This window comes from Gasterosteus aculeatus, chromosome 16, assembly GCF_964276395.1.
Source record: "Gasterosteus aculeatus chromosome 16, fGasAcu3.hap1.1, whole genome shotgun sequence".
NCBI classification, from domain to species: Eukaryota; Metazoa; Chordata; class Actinopteri; order Perciformes; family Gasterosteidae; genus Gasterosteus; species Gasterosteus aculeatus.
In genome coordinates, this window is record NC_135704.1 from 2,056,241 (window position 1) to 2,076,221 (window position 19,981).

Consider the following 19,981-nt stretch of genomic DNA (forward strand, 5'->3'; position numbering starts at 1 on the left):
TTTTACACATTTTAATATATATTTTGAGCTACGATTCTGCAACATCATTCAAGCATTGAGGTCCGATTACCGCCTGACTGCCACTGATTTGGAGGCGCAGTTGCTGGTGATGATGGGGATGAGCCGAGGGTAGTGAGTGCGCTGCGGGGAGAAAATCACAGAGTAGAGTAAAGTAGTAGGACGGCGCTGGAGATGTGGCGCGCGGGATGAGCCTCCTTACCCTGAGGATGAGGCGGATGGTGGCCACTCCGGACGTGGCCATGACTTTGGCACTGTTGGGCACGAGGTTGAGCAGGGTGGGCATGATGCTCTCCGCTCCGTGGTCAAACTTGTTCCCCAGTATGGATGACAGATGCCTGACAGCGGCAGGGGGAAGGAAGGAAAGGACGCCGCGTTAAACGACAAAGCGCCAACAGAACGGAGAGAAGCGAGCAGGGACACAGAAACACCCAAGAGAAAGAGCCTGTGTACCATCTTGAAGATGTCTTTATGGAAAAGATATTAAGTGGCTGAACTGAAGAACAAGTCGGCCATGTGTTCTTCCCCCGGCTGGTGAAAGTTTGGACGGGATTGAAAGGCAAAAAATGGACGATCGGATCCTCGTAGCTGCCATCGATTCATCAAGCGGCTGCTCTTTCCATGTGTCCGTGCTCTGTTCCACCTCGTCGAGGTTCTATTAAAATGTGGGTGAGGGATGTTTGTGGGTGGAGACCGCGCTGCTCGTTTCACACCCCGGCAGGGCTCATGTTCATTAGCTTAAGTGTGTGGAAAGAAAACATGAGCGTCTTCCTGGAGCAGCCCCATCAGTCACAAAGTCATCCAATGTCCGCTGGCAGGCCCATCCATCCGCCAGCGACGAGGTTCTCTTTGAAGCCACGGGACTACTTTCAGTTAGAACTAAGCCAATACAATTATTGTATGAATGTTTTACTATTAGTTTAAATGCGGCTTTGTTTTACTTGCATTACCTCCTTATATGTGCTCTCTCACAGTGATGCTATAAGCACATCACACCGGGTGCTGTGCTGTGTTAATTACTCTGATTTAAATGTCAAGTATTGCCTTGCTGGCAGCATCACAACCCTGTTGGCTGATACGTGACGCACCGACAGATGCTGTATATCCACACAGGCGCACTAACTAACCGAGGACTTCAGCACAGAAGCATTCTCGACACAGCAGACACACTCCGGTGTCTGAGGTGTCTCATAGTTGGTCACAACATTAGGTGTTTAGTCAAAGAGGATTAAAGTGGTACTCTCACCCCAGAGTGATGCAGGCCTCTCGGACCACCTGAGAGCGCAGGTCTTTGGCCGACAGCTTGAGGGGAGCCTCCAGGAGGCGCAGCTGCTGAGGGAAACCCTCGTACTCAGTCGCCCCGGCCAGCAGGAGAGAACGCACCTTCTTCAGCTGGAGGGGAACAGAGGAGACAGCGGATATCAGCCATGCATCGGGGGATTGATCCCTTGTGTGTGTGTGTGTGTGTGTCTCACAGCGACCACGCGGTGCTCCCAGTCGTGTTTGTCGTCAGACAGCACTTCTCTGATCTTGCCCAGCTGGTCCTCCAGCTCTCGGTTGGAGTAGATCTGGACACAGAGGGATGTGATCATCATCATGTTTGGAAGTGGGTGCTCTGTAAACTGCCACCAGCAGCATGAGCTAATGACAACATGTTAATATTAAGTAGAGTCAAGGTTTAAGGCCATCATGATCATCTTCCCTGTGGTGCTGGTTCCTCACTAGCTAAGAAATCCAAAGTACTGGGAGCTCAGCGTACCTGCACTGGGGGGACGTCTTCAAAGGTTTTAATAAAATCCTCTTCATCAACAGCTCCGGCCGCTGCTTCTTTAGCTGTGGGGACCAAAAGGTTTTATGACATGTCCCCAGAAGGGTGTAGGCGGAGGAATGTGTGCACACACACATGTCTAATGTTGATAGACGGGCTACAGCTGTGCGCATCGGACTGGACCGAGCCGCGCCCTCACCTGTGGCCTTGGTCGTGGTGGCTGAGCTGGGTCGTCGAGCAGAGGTCACTACCGGCCTCCTGCCACTGGGGGGCGCTTTAGAGGACGTCGAGGAGGAGGACCGGCCTCCGTCCACAGAGTCCTCGTCCTCAAAGTTCTTATCTACAATGACAAAGGCAGAAAAAGGGACAACGTTTGACAGACGTGCCTATTTTCCTTTGTTAAAGGTGCTCCGTGGGGGAGCTGCTTCCTGCTCGGTGTCCAAGATGAAACGCACCGGCATCCTCTCTGACCCTGATCCATCCATCGGACATCCTAATCTGTTTTGGCAGCCATGCATGAAGCCCCCCCCCCCCGAGACACGAGACGCACAAGCAGCTCGGCAAGCGGCAGCGGCATGTGACACGGCATTCATCACAGACACCACCATCGGCCAAGGACACACAGGCGACAGGCGGAGGACAAAAGAGACGCAATCGTCCAGAGGGTCAGAGCGGGGACAGGAGGACATCAGAAGGCAGCGTTCTCACGAGCGCAGATTCTCTCGCATATCAGCCTCCGCAGCATGTCTCTGCTGCAGCGGGGGACGCGCTCTCTTGTTCACCAGGCGTCCGTCCACATGATGGATGTGTGTGTGTGTGTGTGTGTGTGTGTGTGTGTGTGTGTGTGCGCTCTGGTCGCTGACTAAGCAAACTACGGCAGACTACCCGCCGCTCACGCCCTCCTGTCTGGGTGCAGTTGTCAGCGTCTGCCCGATGCTGTGGGGACATGTCCTGGGGGAAAAGGGGGAGGGGTCTATTGTTGTGAGATCACTGCTTTTCTTGTGCCCGCCCTCATGCAACAAACAGCCAACCGCACTACTGTGTTAGCATCCCAGAGTGAGGTCATCGCTGCAGACGTGATGTAGCAGCTAGCACACCCATTCAACGCGTGGAACAGACGCTGGCATTGAGGTTAAAGCCAGAGAATTCAGCTCTTAGGTCCCAGGAAGTCTCCTTGACCCTGCCGCCTTGAGGACGAGCGCCCGGGGCTGCCCGGTGAGGAGGGATAACAGAATTCTGCAGGAATGAGCCCTGCTGGGTTTACTGGCACTCATTTATATCAGGACCTGAGCTTTGTTACCTCACGCTTCGAAATCATAAAAGGTTCCTCAGTTGACGCTTTGGCTTGTGTAGAGGGAATACGCACAACACACGCACACACGCACACTAGCCGGTCAGGTGGATCTGAGGCATGGAGGATGCACTACCTCCCACGTGCACTAGGTGTCGGGGTGCCCTGTGTCCTCGGAGCTGCTGGAGCTGCATTGGAGTCAGCGGTACGACAGGTTTACATAATAAGGGGGTGTCTGTCTTCAGAGCAGCAGCTTCACAACCTTCTTTACTGCCTCACTCAAAGGGTGAGGCAGAGGGGGATGGAGGGGGGATGGGGGGGGCTCATGAAGGCTGTCTTCCGCTGACCCTTCTGACCCCCGAGACTTTGCCCTCCACAGGGGCCTGGGATGGTTACACGAGAGGCAGGTGACTGGTGATCAGTGTGATATCATCACAAGGAATGAGGCACCTGAGAGGCTGCTGGGGGGCTGAAATGGGACGTGGCCACAACATTGATGAAACCAAACGTGCCCCTCGGCTCCTCAGCACATGTGACTGTGCACTGTGGATGCTGATGATCTAATTACCAGCATTAATTAGCATTTATTTTCTATAATAACATGTATTTTTTTGGCTTTGCCCTCTCTGCTCTGTGATCAGTCCACGTCTCACTGTGTTGTTGTCACGTGGCCTCAGCTGAACGGTGCATGACTTCCTACCTGCGCTCAGTAACGCAGAATTTAACGCTTTTTATGGGATCTGTTCAGAGCAAACACGTCATTTTGGACGAGATTCTAAATGAAATAGGATTCTTTATCACACATGAATGTCCCGTACCAGTGACACGTATGAATCATCCCATGTAAACTACACTGGACACAAGTCAGTCCTGCCCTGCCGGCGGTCAAAGCCCCGTGTTAAACCTTAATATCGCATATCGCAATAAATATTGGTGCAACAATCACACAACAAAAACTTGGTATCATGACAGCCCTTCCTACAGCCTCAGCGAGCGGCTTCAGCGGCTGCTTCTCTGAGGCCCACAGACTTCGGACGTTTCCCATCTACTGTGTGACAGACGGAGCACAAAGACATCGTGTCCCCGGGAACAACGGGCCGGTTGTCCCGCTCAGACGCCACCATCAGCTGTGGAAAAGAGGAGGACCGGTTCATTGCCAGAGGCCATGTTTGGTCAGCAGGCTCTTACGGAGCAGAGGACCGTCAGAACCTTTCATACCACCACGGCTAAGTGTTGCTAAGGGAACGTTCTATCTACCTCCAAAGTACATTACATATGCCCCCTGTAACCACGCGTCCCACAATGGGCAAGGCCTCATGTGTGCGGACCTCTCCGCATCCTCCACAACCATCTCAGCGATAACAGGTGATGCAGCTGAGGTGGTCAATGGTGAATGCTTCAATAGCAACATCGTGAGCCTTTACTATCCATTTAGAATCAAGGGTTAAAGTTCATCATCATTATTACTCGACACCAGAAGGTGTGAGCGGATGCAGTAGTTGGTTCCCCCACTGGTATTAACACAGGATATAATGGTTGCACACACACACACACACACACACACACACACACAGCGGTGCTTGTGTCCTCCTGAATCCATGCAGAGCGGGCGCAGCCGACACGAGCCGGGGTTTGTCTTCGGCGTGGCGGGTCCCTCATGTGACGTCACACACCCAATGCACACGCAGCCTCGGTGGATTGAGCCGATCACAAAGGCGTTCTTTGAGCGTGTTGCAGAAAGAGGCCGTGGCGTCCCCCCCCCTCCCCCCCCTCCCCGGTGGTCTCCCCCCTGGTGGTTTGCACTGTGCATTGATGATGAAGAGAACTCTTCAGGGTGGTGCTGAGCCCTTCGGCAGCTACAGACACCAGTCCATCCCGATGGGATTCATCGGGCCAGTAGATCAGCACCACACATCCTGACCAGCAGCCTGAGCTGCTCCCATCTAGAATGTCTGTAGTGCTCTGCAGTCCATTGAGGTTGTGAACCGGCATAATTTATGCAGCTCACTGTTCATACCACTGACACCAGGAGGAATAAGTACGCTAGTAAATACTCATCACTGCTCTGCATCAGCCAGCCGTCGCATTGAGGTCCTTAAGATCCACAGATTGAGATCTGTGCACCTTTAAGGGGTTTAGCTGCACAGATTATCCTAAGAGGCTTCTTCTTAAACCAATGCAGCAATACAGACGGCTGCAGCCATAAGACTCTAAGACTGTGATAATGGAATAAAACACATCGCACCTGGAGGTCCGTTTGGGAAAACTGCAGAAAAGGTCAACAAGTCAAGTGTTTTTATAGACAATAACTGTCATGAACCTAGAAGTGGGATGCTGGAGGCACTGGGAGCGCGTCAAAACAACAACAACCACATACGCACAAGCCACTGAGGAGAGAAGGACAGATTACATAAGAGAGGACAAACTGTTGTTTCCCGATCAAACAAAAGCAAACGCACAGTAACCAAGGAGACGGCTGACCTCTGCATCACACACGTTTGATCTGATGACTCCGATTAGCAGTCTTACCTTCTCCCGCTGCCATGGTGCAGAGTCGCCTCAGCTCTGAAGCAAGGCAGGAACGTCTCCCTCCCTCCCTCCCTGGTCCCTCGGTTATCATCTCTCGCCCCCTCTGCATCGCAGTGGTGCAACAGAAATGGCTGCTTTGTTTTGCTCCCTTGTTTCTACCCCCTCTGCTTCCATCCCTCTTATAATATAATCTGTAAACATCTCACCACACTGGAAGCCCTATGAGGCATAAGGGTGAAGCATCATCAGTGAACTAGTGTTGTTCGAGCTGTGTTTTTCTGTGAGGAGGTGCTGAAATAAGGAGTGAGTGTCGTGGGACTTTAAATCCATCCAGCAGAGACCAAGCAACTCATTTTTTAGTCCCATAATGCAGTTCAACATTATCAGTCATATAGCCTTTCACATCTGTGAGATGAAGGATTGAGTGAGAAACGTGGTGAGCGAGTGCCCCTTTAATGCTGCTATCAATAGTCCGATCCAGATGTCTCTAAAACAAACCCACCGATAAGCAGAGCAGGAGATGAGCCACGCACAGGTTAGTGAACCTTCATACTATAACGCACTGAGCTGACATTCATTCAGCAGCGAATCCAGCATGAGGTGGAAGCTCACGTATGAAGCTCCAGTGTGAGTGACTGAACTCTCCTGGGCTCAGCGGCCTCAGCGTCCCTCTCATTTGGACAGGCTGTTCTTCTCTTTGGAGCTCCAGTAGATGCCCGCCCCCTGTGGAGAAATCTCATCCCCTCGATCCCCAGATTGTCTGTCTGGTCCTCAACCCCCCTTCCTCCACCTCAATGCGCACCAGTAGCACAGAAAACAGGCCCACACACACAGAACGCAGTGTGACGGGTGGATGCAGCCAGCTAGCAGACACTGAGCGTATTACACCATCTGCATCACATTGCCAGATATTTCTCATATTTCTTTCCTTTCACATTATGAAAAATAAACACCCTCACAATCTTGTGCTAAGTCTACAATGTGTTGTATTCATGCTGTGTTGATGGATGCATACCAAAAGATTAGAACAAAAAGGAACACTCACCAGAGGCAGAGGATGACATCATATTCCCGGATCTCTGAACTTCATCAAATTTACTGAAGATTACATTCAACCTGTATCAGAACAAGAAATGTGTGAGAGAACGCAGTAAAACATAAGAGTGTGGACGTCTCCCTCCATCCCTGTGGCTCTGTTAGAGGTTCACTGGCACCGAGGGCCAAGAAAGAGCTTAACTCAGTCTGCTGCCATGCAATGTAAACAAAACAAACACCGTTCCTCCAAATTGGACCAAAGACGTTCTGGCAGCCTGATCAAAGAGCTTCTCCGTGGTTACAAGACGGGCTTCTATAGGCCATGTTCAGCTCCACTGTCACGAGCTTATATCAAACCCATCCAACACAACGCTGCTCCTTTAAGGTCCCAGTTACAGCTGGATTGTTGTCTTGTTGACCTGATCCATTTGCATGTGAACAAAGCTGCATTTCTTAATAGGACCACTAGGTGGAGAACCTCTCTGCCTGACAGCACAGCAGTCACTGAGTGCAGCGTAGATGTGAGGAAGTACAAGTGAGTGAGCGAAGGACGCAAAGGCAAAAAGCATCAAAAACAGGGGGGGTCTTCGTACCTTGACTGGGGGAGGCCCTTTTTGCAGAGATCCAGCCTCACCCTCTCGCCCACGTGTCTGTAGATCTCCACCAAGCAGCTCATGGCCCCGTCACGTACCTGATGAGCACCACAACGCGGGAATCAGGAGGGGAACCCTTCTTGTTATACAGGTCACGTGTGTCATTTCTGTTGTGCGATTATTGCACCAACATTTATTCCGATATGCGATATTATTGCAATTTTCAGACCATTTTATGCCACTGAACATAGTAGTAATAGTAATAGTAATTAAAGTACGCTATTTTTAAAAAACAAAGAACGTTTTATTTGTCAGAATAGTTAGACATTAGAATTGGAATGTGAGAAATATATCCTATATACAGTTAACCCCCATTCCCATTGCACATTAGGTTTATTGGCAAAATGAGACTGCAGTAAATTCATTATAAAATAGCATTTTGTGTTGAATTTGGATAAAACCTTAGTTTTACTTAAACAGTTCTTGTGTAATTTGTTTATGGCAAATAGCTGAGAAATTGTATATTTTGCCAATAAACCTAATGTGCAATGGGAATGGGGGTTGAATCATTTTCAACTGTAAAAAGAAAACAAAAATAATAAGTGCAAGGGACACGGAGCGGGCGAAGCATCGGGCGAAGCATCGGGCGAAGCATCGGGCGAAGCATCGGGCGAAGCATCGGGCGAAGCATCGGGCGAAGCATCGGGCGAAGCATCGGGCTCGGTGCGATTCAGTCTGTTTCGAGAAAATGTGTCCAGTGGAAAGGCGCCGCGGCAGGCGGGGGGGGGGTTAACGCGGGGCTTCGGCCGCCGGCAGGGCGACGCGCTCCGCGGCTGCAGGGAGAGACGGAGCGGCTCGATGCCGCTAACAACCGGCCGGCCCGGGGGGAACGCAGGACGGCGTTCAAAGAGGCGAACGAGTGCCCCGCAGGAACCGACAGTAGTTCAGGTTAAAGACGGGCAGATGGTGGTTGTTTTAGGTGAGATTTTAGCTTAGTTAACTTTGGGTTCCCTGCTTCTCTTCACCTGTCGTGTCGCTCGGTGTCTGTGTGCGCGTTGGTGACGTTCATTTACATGTAAAGTGAATATCGCAGCACTAGAAATGATTGCGCCCGTCCAGAGAGAGTGCGATATGTCATTGTGTCACATATTGCGACAGGCCTACCTGACTCGTGGGGTCCCCCAGGAGGTTACATATGTGGGGCACAATCTTACTGAGGGTGAGGCCTTGAGCCCCGTACCTAGAAGACAAGAATGTAAAATATGTTCTGAAGATCATTGCGGAACAATGGTCTTTTTACCAGAATAACCAGTGCAGCTGACTCACGTGCTCAGCGTGGCGATGAGACAAAGGCACACTCCTTCTCTGGTCCTGTTGTTCTTGTGCTTGAAGCCCCCCAGCATCCTGTCCCACACGTACTGCACACACACACACACACACACACACACACCACAGGAGACATTAAAGGACAGGAAACAGACGAGAGACAGATGCTTCCTAACGTGGGTCTGAGATGAGGTGGCACTCCACACGCCCGCTACGCCCCTCTGTCCGTCCCTTCTCACTTCTATAGAGAACGCTGTCATCAGGAATATGGAATTCATCACAATACCTTGATTGAGCCTTTATATCCACCGGTTGCTTTAAAGAGATACTGTTTTCTGTCTCCCTGTGGCTGCGCTAACATAAGGGCCATGAGAAGCTGCACACAGAAAGGCCCTATGTGTGCCAGCAGAAGGGCACCTGAGGTCACTCCCTACCATGGACAACATCCACCTCCACCGACAGGTACCAACCCTTCCACACAAAAGGTGCCGTAAACGTAATTCAGCCCCTTAGCCGATACTATCGAACCCTGTTTATTACCACGTTAGTTACATGTTAAGGATGACAGTAGCAGAACGTCACATTAACAGCTCGGTGCAGTGAACAAGCTGCAAGGATATCTGGGACTATTCAAGAGAACATTATGTATGTGTGTGTGTGTGTGTGTGTGTGTGTGTGTGTGTGTGTGTGTGTGTGTGTGTGTGTGTGTGTGTACCTGCGGGCTGGCAGCTTGTTCCATGATCTTCAGCAGCACGGTTTGGTCTTGGTCTCTCACTTGGTCTTTAGCGTCTCCCAATCGATCAATGAGGCTGGGCAGGACTGAGGGAGGAAGCACAGCACAAACACTGAAGGATCCCAGGAGAAGACCTGCTGTTTAAATGATAAAGTCCTGATCCTAAGCTGTGTGGCATTTCTGTGACATTGGTCTAATTAGCACATTCCTTCGTGCATCCAGGCTAAAAGGGTTTTTTGAGGCCACAGTGATCTTTGACCACCAAATCATAATCAGTTCATCCTTCTTTTCAAGAAATTTCAACAACTGTAGATGGAAGTTTGAAATTCCCTGCATAGTGGGCTCACGAGAATGTCCCTCTATTTAATTAAATTCATTCATTTGAAAGGCCGTGGTGTGTAACACCAGCTGTAGTAGCACGCTCCGTCATGTGCATCCACGGTTATCAGTTGTAAGGTGCACAGAGAACACAGACACACATATCTATTGCCATGGCAATCATCTCTCAACGGTTCTGTGGGTCCCACAATGAGTCTTACCGGTTCCCACGTGGGCCCTGAACCGCTCCTGGAGCCTCGTCACTAAGGCGGATAGGAGGTCCAAGCCGAGCAGAGCCACCTGGTGGAGACACAATTATACACAGACGGCGTTGATCTCAATGCAAGCTTTAAAGTTTGAAACCTTTCATCAAACTGAAACATCCATTTTCTATCGTTCCTAACGTATCGTTGATAATGACAAATTAAAGGAACAATCATTGCTGCGAGCCAGGACGGCTGTACTGAAAATGAACAGTTGCAAAGGACTCTGGGTAAACAACTATTGCGCCTGGACGACACCGCAAGCTTCACAGCGCGACACTACGACCCAGCTGGACTGTTGTAGCACATAAGCCCCAGTTCCAGATGTGCACCGAGACTGATCACTGTACAACCAGACCAGATCAGTCATGTGACCTCGGCCCCCGTGGACCCCAACCAGGCCAGAGGGACAGTTGTGACACCTGTGTCTGTGTAGGAGAAATACAGCGGACAATAAACTGATGCACTTCTCATTACTATTGAAATGACCAAGGACCCGTCCGAGGTCCAGGACCTCCGGGGTCGTCCCGTATCATAGAGCTTCACAGTGCTCATGTCACATGCTGGTAGCACAGGACCTGAGCGTCCCAGCAGGTCCACAGGCCCGGTCCTCAGACCGGTCCCTTTGTTCTCCAACTGGGGGGAATTAAGGTAATTAGGCGGATGAGGGGGGACCAAAGTGACAGAGGGGGGTTGAACAGCGTGTGGACCTGGTTCAGATCCAGCAGGAGGTCCGTCCAACAAGGTAAACACGCTCTCTTTCCTGTGACAAAGGAACCACGGCAACAATGGCACCCCGTGTTTGAGCAGACAGATGGCTAACCCCCCAAAACACAACCCCCCCCACCCCCCCCATTGAGGCGCTCAACCCAAATCTCAGACGTCACCTCTTCCCAAATGGACCATCGACGAGCCAGGTCCTCCTCTCATCCCCAGTAGACCCCCTCATGCCCAATATGAAACAACAGCAAAGTGGTTTCAGGAATCTCTTAAATGCTCCTTTGTTTTCTCAAATAGAAGCCGACCAGCCCACAGCTCTTCATAGCCCGGCCTCCTGTGGACATGAGAGGCTTTGGACCTGGTTTCCTCTGCTTGGAACAAACCGGGGCCCTTTGGAAAACATCCTCATTAGTCCGTGCTGCTTAGTCCATCATCTTAACACGTGAGGAAGCAGCCGAGGGAGACGCTGGGTGGACTTGTGGTTCCATGGCACCTTGTTGGGTACACCTGTTCATCGCTCGCTAACCAGCCAGTCACATGGCCGCGTGCATTTAGGCGTGTAGACGTGGTCAAGGCAACGAGCATCAGAATGAGTCTCAGGGAGTCACAAACCGCTGATGTACTCAAATGTCCAGTGTTGACGTGGGAGGTCAGAGGACATCGGGCAGACGGGGTCCACATGATAGAAAGGCAACAGCAACTCAGATGGGGTCCGACCTTTTACCCAGTAAAGGGGCTGGCTTCTACGAGTCAGTGCAACACTGAATGCCATCGTGGTGTTGGGGGGCACAAGGTGGCTTAAAAAACACACATGATCCTAAAGTCTCTGTAGGCTGCGTCCACAGTAGACTGCAGCAGTAGGCAGATTTACCAACACGGCACAATTCTGAACTATTCATGTCACATTCATAGTTCACACTCAGCGGGTCTGGATGACCACTGGATCCAAACCAGAACCTCGTTTAGTCCAAAGATACAACTGTACAGAAAAGGAGATCCAACCGTTCTTATTCTACTTCACTCTGTAGTTCGAAATACAACATTTTCATCATCATGGTCACTTGTTTATTAATTCACTTGGAAACACAACAATTATCTTTTTCAGCTGCAACACTAAAGTTGTTAGGACTTTTTTTTTAGCGTAAGGATGTCATAACATGATGTCATGAGATATGACATCATACATTGAAAGCTGAAAAGAAAAAAAATATCTAAATCTCAAGGAACAACCTCTGCTGAAAACTAAAATGCACACAGCCACACACACACACACATTGTAGAAGCCATTCTACTGAGTATTTGAGCATAATGTTGATGTATGGTTGAAATGCTTGAAATGATGCAATGATGATGTCAGGGGGGCGTTAACTATTTACACGTGACCTGAGTACAGACAGGTGCGTTTTAGTTTTGAAACTTTTTTCAACCGCATTACGGATTACGAGACGAAACAAATTTTCTGTTTATAATGAGTATTATTTACGTGTCTGTTGCTGACCACTCGATCAAAGGAATATTGAAGTGACGAAAAACGCTCCTACACAGGTTCTCCTCCTGACTACCAGCCGGCCGTAGCATCCTCCTCTACCGACCTTTACACTGAACCAGGGACACTCCCCCTCATCACCGCACACGCGCACACACACACACACACACACACACTATTATCTCAATCCTTAGTAGTACCAGACAGAGAGACATTCAAACTGTGAAAGACAACTTATCTTCTTCTGGAATGAGCTCACGACACAAGAAGAGAACAGAAGGTTGGCGCTCATTGCTTTTACCCTCCCGTCTCCTACGGCTGCTACATGCTACTAAGTGTCCGAGGCGCCTCCATACGGCCGTCTGCAGAGGATCCATTACGTCCACCTGGACTGGAGCCGTTCCTCACCAGCCCCTGAATCACTAGTCTGTGGCTTTTTCAGTATGAGAGGACTGAATCCTTTAGCATCGTAGCCCACAGATGTTGACATGTAGTACATGAAGTACTTCTGCTCCTCCCCATAAGCCTGCAGACCCCCTGCTCTGCATGTGTGTTGGTAGCAGTGGCTGCGTCTGTACGATGACTCATGAGGTGAAAGCAGTAAACCTCAACAACATTCTATTTGCAGATAATCAGCATTTATTTATTTTACGGTTGCAGTGTTACATATAAAAAAAAAGATATGGATATATATAATCTATTTTTTTAATTGCATTGACTTTCTCAGGGGCAGGCTGCTATAGTGGTAGAGGGAAACACTGGCTTAAACTAACTTCTGCTGTACCAGCCAACGGGGGGGGGGGGGGGGGGGGGTGTGCCATGCCAGGATACCATGCCAGCGTTTGGTGACCACACAGTGACTCGGCAGAGCTCACGGCCTCGGGCAGCGTGGCAAGCAGACGACGCAATGTTCAGTAAACACTCATTAGGAAACACACCCGAGGGCAGAGACACGCAGAGACACACAGAGACACGCAGAGACACACAGAGACACACAGAGACACGCAGAGACACGCAGAGACACACAGAGACACGCAGAGACAGGCAGAGACACACAGAGACACGCAGAGACACACAGAGACACGCAGAGACAGGCAGAGACACACAGAGACACGCAGAGACACACAGAGACACACAGAGACACGCAGAGACACACAGAGACACGCAGAGACACGCAGAGACACACAGAGACACGCAGAGACAGGCAGAGACACACAGAGACACGCAGAGACACGCAGAGACACACAGAGACACGCAGAGACAGGCAGAGACACACAGAGACACGCAGAGACACACAGAGACACACAGAGACACGCAGAGACACGCAGAGACACGCAGAGACACGCAGAGACACACAGAGACACACAGAGACACGCAGAGACACACAGAGACACACAGAGACACGCAGAGACACGCAGAGACACACAGAGACACGCAGAGACACACAGAGACACACAGAGACACGCAGAGACACGCAGAGACACACAGAGACACGCAGAGACAGGCAGAGACACACAGAGACACGCAGAGACACGCAGAGACACACAGAGACACGCAGAGACAGGCAGAGACACACAGAGACACGCAGAGACACACAGAGACACACAGAGACACGCAGAGACACACAGAGACACACAGAGACACGCAGAGACACGCAGAGACACACAGAGACACGCAGAGACAGGCAGAGACACACAGAGACACGCAGAGACACGCAGAGACACGCAGAGACAGGCAGAGACACACAGAGACACGCAGAGACACACAGAGACACACAGAGACACGCAGAGACACGCAGAGACACACAGAGACACGCAGAGACAGGCAGAGACACGCAGAGACACACAGAGACACGCAGAGACACGCAGAGACACACAGAGACACGCAGAGACACACAGAGACACGCAGAGACAGGCAGAGACACGCAGAGACGCAGAGACACGCAGAGACACACAGAGACACGCGGAGACACGCGGAGACACACAGAGACACACGGAGACACACAGAGACAGGCAGAGACAGGCAGAGACACGCAGAGACACGCGGAGACACGCAGAGACACGCAGAGACACACAGAGACACGCAGAGACACGCAGAGACAGGCAGAGACACGCAGAGACACACAGAGACACGCGGAGACACGCGGAGACACACAGAGACACGCAGAGACACGCAGAGACACGCGGAGACACGCAGAGACACACACAGTCTTTATCTGGTTCCCTTCCTCCAGAGGCAGCACTTCACGCTCGACTTCCTGCAAAACGAGCCTCCTCCTCCAGACGTGGAGCTTCTGATACTAATATCTCTCTCCTCTGTGTGTGTGTGTGTGTGTGTGTGTGTGTGTGTGTGTGGTGTGTGTGTGTGGTGAGCATGAGGTCAGCAGTGTCAGGGATGTATAATAAATGGTAAGTGGACTGTCCTTGTCTACTCATCATTCATACTGCGATGACAGGAGCTACCAAACACAGGGACACCTGTCCATCAATAAGTAACATCCTCGTCCCACAGCTACAGCAGCAGGGACACCTCAGCACGCCGGTCAGCAGCGCCTGGGAATGAACCAACCATCCTCGGATTGGACTGCAGCCTCTTTACTGGTCATCCACTAACACCAACCATCCTAGAAACAGACAACATGCCGTGTGGCAAAGAGGAGCCGTCTGTCTCATGGACTCTGGGAAAGTCTGAATGTGTGGACACTGCAGACATATTGATGTCTTCTTCAAATGTCCCTGTGGTCACTAAACAGTGGTTTTGAGCTGATGTGTCGGGCCCCTGTGCACAACACAGCCTCTACCGACCCTGAAGCCGCGGGGACGTCGCTCACGCCAGCCGAGCAGCACAACTGGCGACTCACTGCATCTCACCGCTTACAATACGAGCCCTGCAAGCGTCTCACGCTGTGTGGAAGTGTCTCTTGTTTGGAGTGTGGCCCTGTGTGAGTAAGAGAATTACGTCCCCCTGCATGCTGGGACTTCTATTTAACGCGTTACCACCTGTAAATAGGCACGGTTGTGTTTTAGTTGCTTTACAAAGACACGTTTGTATCTATATTCAGGCAGCACTGACCTCCGTAGTTGTCCTCCCTGAGTCCCCGAGGAAGACATGTGTCCGACCCAAGGGCAACAAAAGACACATGGCCACCGGTCCAGTCTCAGCTATCAGCAGGTGGAAAAACCCATCTAACCCAGTTTAACTGGTCATCTTACGGATGCTGCTACCAACCACTGTTTTGGATGGATGCCAATCTCCAATGTCATTGGGTCTAAATGTCACGTACCCGCTGCCATAGAAACGCTGCCACAGCATCGGCCTGACAGGATGGAGGAACGTCCCTCTATGAAAGGTGACAGCACAGCTCCCGTAGGCGGAGGGACAGCTGAGTCGGGATGTGTCTCACGCCGGGGACGGCTGCTGGTCTGATAACACTCGACAGTCACACAGACGCATTCCGTTTCCATTTTGAGAGGAGCAAGTGTGCAAGAGAGGTTTGAACCCTCAGACAATTAAATAACCCAAATCATAATTATCTTTATCCGAATCAGATACAAATTATTGGATTTCTCATCAGCGGTTTTCTCGGGGCCAGTCATGCTTTTATAGTGAGCCAAGTAGTGGGACATCGCCAGACCCTGGGGATGTGATTTGGGGGGCCGGGGACGGCCCTTCATGAGGGAGGAGCTCTTGCCAGGAGTACGATGATGATACATAACAAGGTGACACTTGCATGGTGACTCGGCGACGATGAGAACACACAGAATGCTGCAGCTTCATCAGCCTGAGGCTGAGTTTTGGCTTCTGCACCGAATCCACGGCATACCAACGATAAAAAGAGGAATAACTCTGTAACCACTTTGTCTATTTGGACAATTCATTTTCTGTCAGGATAAAGGAGCCCTGTGAGTGCTACGATGTCTGAAAATCAGTTCATATGTTACTGCTAAATATATCAATATTACACAAAGGAATCAAGATCACCAGCAGCCCTTATAAATCCTATAAGACAGAGAAATCAGTCAAAATGATCATTTTTGTCTGTCTCGGGTTCCTGTAGGCCCGAATCGTCTGATCCCACAGGATGCGACTAAACCCAGGTGGACATGATTGACAGCTTCCTCCGCCACTCAGAAGCCTCAACTGTTGGGAAGAAGTTTGCCGCGTGCAGCTGCAGAAGTGCAGACTTCTTCCACCTTGCAAGAAATGAACGAAAAAGACAACTGCACATCAGACTTCTTCTTCTGTCACACAAATAAGGTGAGAAGTCACCTCAGGTTAACTCAGTGTTTCTCAAACTGTGGGGCGTGACCCTCTAGTGGGTCGCACTGGTGTTACAGGTGGGGCACATGGAGAAATTCAGTCATTTTATTTTGAGAAAATGATTGAGAACTTCCCATCTTACACAAGTACAAAGTACCGTCTGCTGTTGCCTCTCTCGAAATAAAAGACAGATCTAAGCTCAACATTGAGAGAAGGATCAAGATTTGTACATACTGATATATGTATTTGTGTTCCATACATATCTGCACCAATTCTAGTGCAAAACAGGTGTATTACAGCCACAATAACGATTTAATTTTTCTGCACAGATTTGCATTGTTCTAACAAGATAGTTGATAGTACATTTTTATTTATTTTTGTCTGATGGAGCAATCTGGTTTACTTTAAAGTGATTGCAATTTTTCTTCCACTATTTGAAAAAATGGAGATGGAGAAAAAGTATCATTTTGTTGTGGGTCATGATAGAAAATGTTTGAGAAGCACTGGGTTAATAAGTGCACCGCTGTCGATAAAGCGGCTCCATTTCATTCATGTCATCTGATGTATTCAGATGTTTCAGAGTCACACTTTGTGTAGGATACAAAGAGACACAATCACAAGGAAACGATTACTGCCGCTGGAAAAGGTGAAAGATTCAAGCTTTCAAGCAGCAGCATGAAGCTCATTGTTATCGCCCCCCAGGGAGGAGACAGCTGGAGGCATCAGGAGCATCAGCCAATCGGTGTCTCACATCACACTGTTGCACAGGCGAAATAAGGGGACGTACACTGTGGAAGTGTGATAGAGGTGAAATAATTAGAGGAGCTTTGTTTAGTTCACAAGTCTGGTTTCCTGTCTTCAAACGCACTGTAACAGTAATGATTCACACAGTAGCACCAGGACAAGTCCACTACGTGTGTTTTACAGCAATCCTGTCTTTGTCGAGTACCAGCTGCTGTGCAAGCTTCAGTCATGTGTGTGTGTGTGTGTGTGTGTAGTAATACCCACACTGCTCTCACGCTAACTTTGGAAGCACGACGGAGCACATTAGCAGCACAATCCATGACGTTGCTTCTTCCTTTGGTTGTGCTGACTCGGCAGAACAAATGGTCAAACACAGATAACGTGACGCGTCGGTTAGAGTTCCAACATGGAACATGACACAGATGAGATCATCAAAGGGAAACGTGTCCAGGTCAACTGGCAAAGAGTCGTCCCAGAATCAGATGGGACACGTTGCTGTCTATTTCTACATTCTATAAACTACTACTACTCCTTAGTACGCTAGTATTACGGTAAACGGTTCATCAGACCGGGGGGGGGGGGGGATTAGTAGTAGTCAGGCAAACTGTTCATTTGGATTTAATTCAAGTGATGTTAAACAAAGCACATACACAGTGTGCACAGTGCGTTAGAGTCTGTACATACAGTACTGTCCAATACAAACACCTGAAGAAGCACTGCAGACCACAGTGTGACAGAATGACCAAAGACGTCCACTCAGAGAACCAGCGTATCACCCACCTCCCAGAGACATGTGTCCAATAAATACTATATAAAATAATATGTACACATAATATGTCCTGTTAGTCCTTTATTTGGGGTAAAAAAAGTGTTTGTATTTTGACAATGTAGCACAACAATGGAAGTGGAGGCCCTGTTCTTGTTCATTTAAACGTGAAAGTGCAGTAAAAAAGGGTTAACTAATGGTGATCTCAATATTGATCAAAATAATCGTGTTTATGATTTGACTTCTAGCCTCAGGTTTCACCATGTTTCTAAGAAGTGGGCGTAGTCCTCCTGACTCCGCCCACTACCATATTCTAGCCTCAGGTTTCACCATGTTTCTAAGAAGTGGGCGTAGTCTTCCTGACCCCGCCCACTACCATATTCTAGCCTCAGGTTTCACCATGTTTCTAAGAAGTAGTGGGCGTAGTCCTCCTGACTCCGCCCACTACCATATTTTAGCTTCAGGTTTCACCATGTTTCTAAGAAGTGGGCGTAGTCCTCCTGACTCCGCCCACTACCATATTCTAGCCTCAGGTTGCCTCTTGGATCACAGCTGTCACCATGTTGTTTTGCAGATAATAAACGGAAGTCATCATATTTGGAATACAGACGTATGTGTATGGCTCTGGTAGCTGCAGAGACCTGTCAATCACTGAAGGCCCGCCCTAACGCGTCCCCATGGTCTATTTGAGACTTAACAAACCAAAATGTACCAAACAAACAACATGCTGTGTTGAAGAAGACGTCTGTACAAACAGAACTGGGGGGCCTCCAAGCTTTGAATCACGTGCTGGTAGCCATCCAATCAGAACACAGCAGAGAGCGAGCTGGTGCTCACAGGAACAGGGTTTCCCTCCGGCTCGCTGTTTGCATAACACCACAGAACACTGAAGGCCACTACACAACCACCTGCATGCAGACGTCTGGACAAAACACCTAAATATGGCTTCAACCAAAAGTCACAGCAGAGGAGAGACACACTCTGCATCCCCATGAAGGTGTGTGCGAGTGTGTGTGTGTGTGTGTCCCAGCTTCTCATGTCTGCCCTCCAAAAGTCAACATGTTTTGGGATTAACATTTAACGCGGCTCCAAAGTCCCCTTCGCTGAGGAAATGGACCGTGAGGTTTCACTATGACAAATATGTCTCCTCCAAAGACCGACAGGGGACCTGCTAGAGATCAACTGTGCAGCAGGGATGTGCGTTCCTTCTCGTTTAGTAGGACATGTGTGTGTAGACACGCCAAAGGTTACACACACTCTCACCTACACAACATGCTGATGGAGCAGGTGAGCGTGTATTTCATACAATGTTGTTTACATCTTATTTTAAACACAAACTACACACATGTGATCATCTTGGAGGCAGAATCCCACCAGGTGGAACGAAATAGTAAATAAATGGGCTTTTATCGCATTAATCACATAGATTAACACGTTAACTTTGACGGCCATACTTATTAATACGTCCATTTGGTCCTCGAGTCTTTTTAATATATATTATATATATATTCATTATGCTTTCGTTTCGCTGCATGTGAGGACGAAGCGCCGAACGCGTTGATGTGAAATGAAAACCTGCGACTGGCTGTTCTGACAGCTGGGTGAGCGAGACGGGGCGCCGATTATCATTAGCAAAGAACGTTTGCTGTACTTTACCTCGGCGACGCGCCAAAAGGACAATTCTTTCTTTCTGCCTCCCAGAGATTTGATGCATGAAAGGAGACTAGCGGACGAGAGAGAAGGCCGGGTACCGTCGTAACCCGTATGCCCGCTTTGAAATCTCCTTTCGGCGTGACATTTCCAGATACTGCCATATCGGCCCGTAGCCGCAACCACGGTTGTTGTTCTACAGCAGGCAGATAAACATATTGCCCACGACTCACCGCTTGTCTTACGTGTACACGCATGTATTGAGATTGAGTCGTGGTTATAACTTTATAACAACAACTAATAAGCCACAACTAACGCTGTTTAACAGGGTAAAACACCACGACACAACAACAAGAGAACAGGGAAACGGGTGGTTTTTACGTGGTAATCGAGTGTTACAACGCTACACACATTCCTTGTTGTGGTTGTGTGCCGAGCACATCAAATGTTTCCTTAACTTCACCTGCTGAACAATGTCCTG

General features: G+C 49.5%; 1 protein-coding gene across 25 annotated transcripts in view; it reads right to left on the reverse strand.

Moving 5' to 3' along the window:
- The window catches only part of clasp1a (cytoplasmic linker associated protein 1a), a 47,657-nt gene that overhangs the window by 21,129 nt on the left and 6,547 nt on the right, over positions 1-19,981 (reverse strand). For all 25 annotated transcript variants that reach the window (XM_078090656.1, XM_078090653.1, XM_078090648.1 and 22 more), the window contains exons 3-14: positions 9,833-9,911; positions 9,276-9,379; positions 8,561-8,652; positions 8,399-8,474; positions 7,235-7,332; positions 6,652-6,722; positions 1,986-2,126; positions 1,778-1,851; positions 1,494-1,586; positions 1,265-1,410; positions 221-356; positions 71-141 (exon numbers count right to left, since the gene is read on the reverse strand). In XM_078090656.1, coding sequence (XP_077946782.1) covers positions 71-141; positions 221-356; positions 1,265-1,410; positions 1,494-1,586; positions 1,778-1,851; positions 1,986-2,126; positions 6,652-6,722; positions 7,235-7,332; positions 8,399-8,474; positions 8,561-8,652; positions 9,276-9,379; positions 9,833-9,911 — 1,181 coding nt within the window. The remainder of the gene's footprint in view (positions 1-70; positions 142-220; positions 357-1,264; positions 1,411-1,493; positions 1,587-1,777; positions 1,852-1,985; positions 2,127-6,651; positions 6,723-7,234; positions 7,333-8,398; positions 8,475-8,560; positions 8,653-9,275; positions 9,380-9,832; positions 9,912-19,981) is intronic.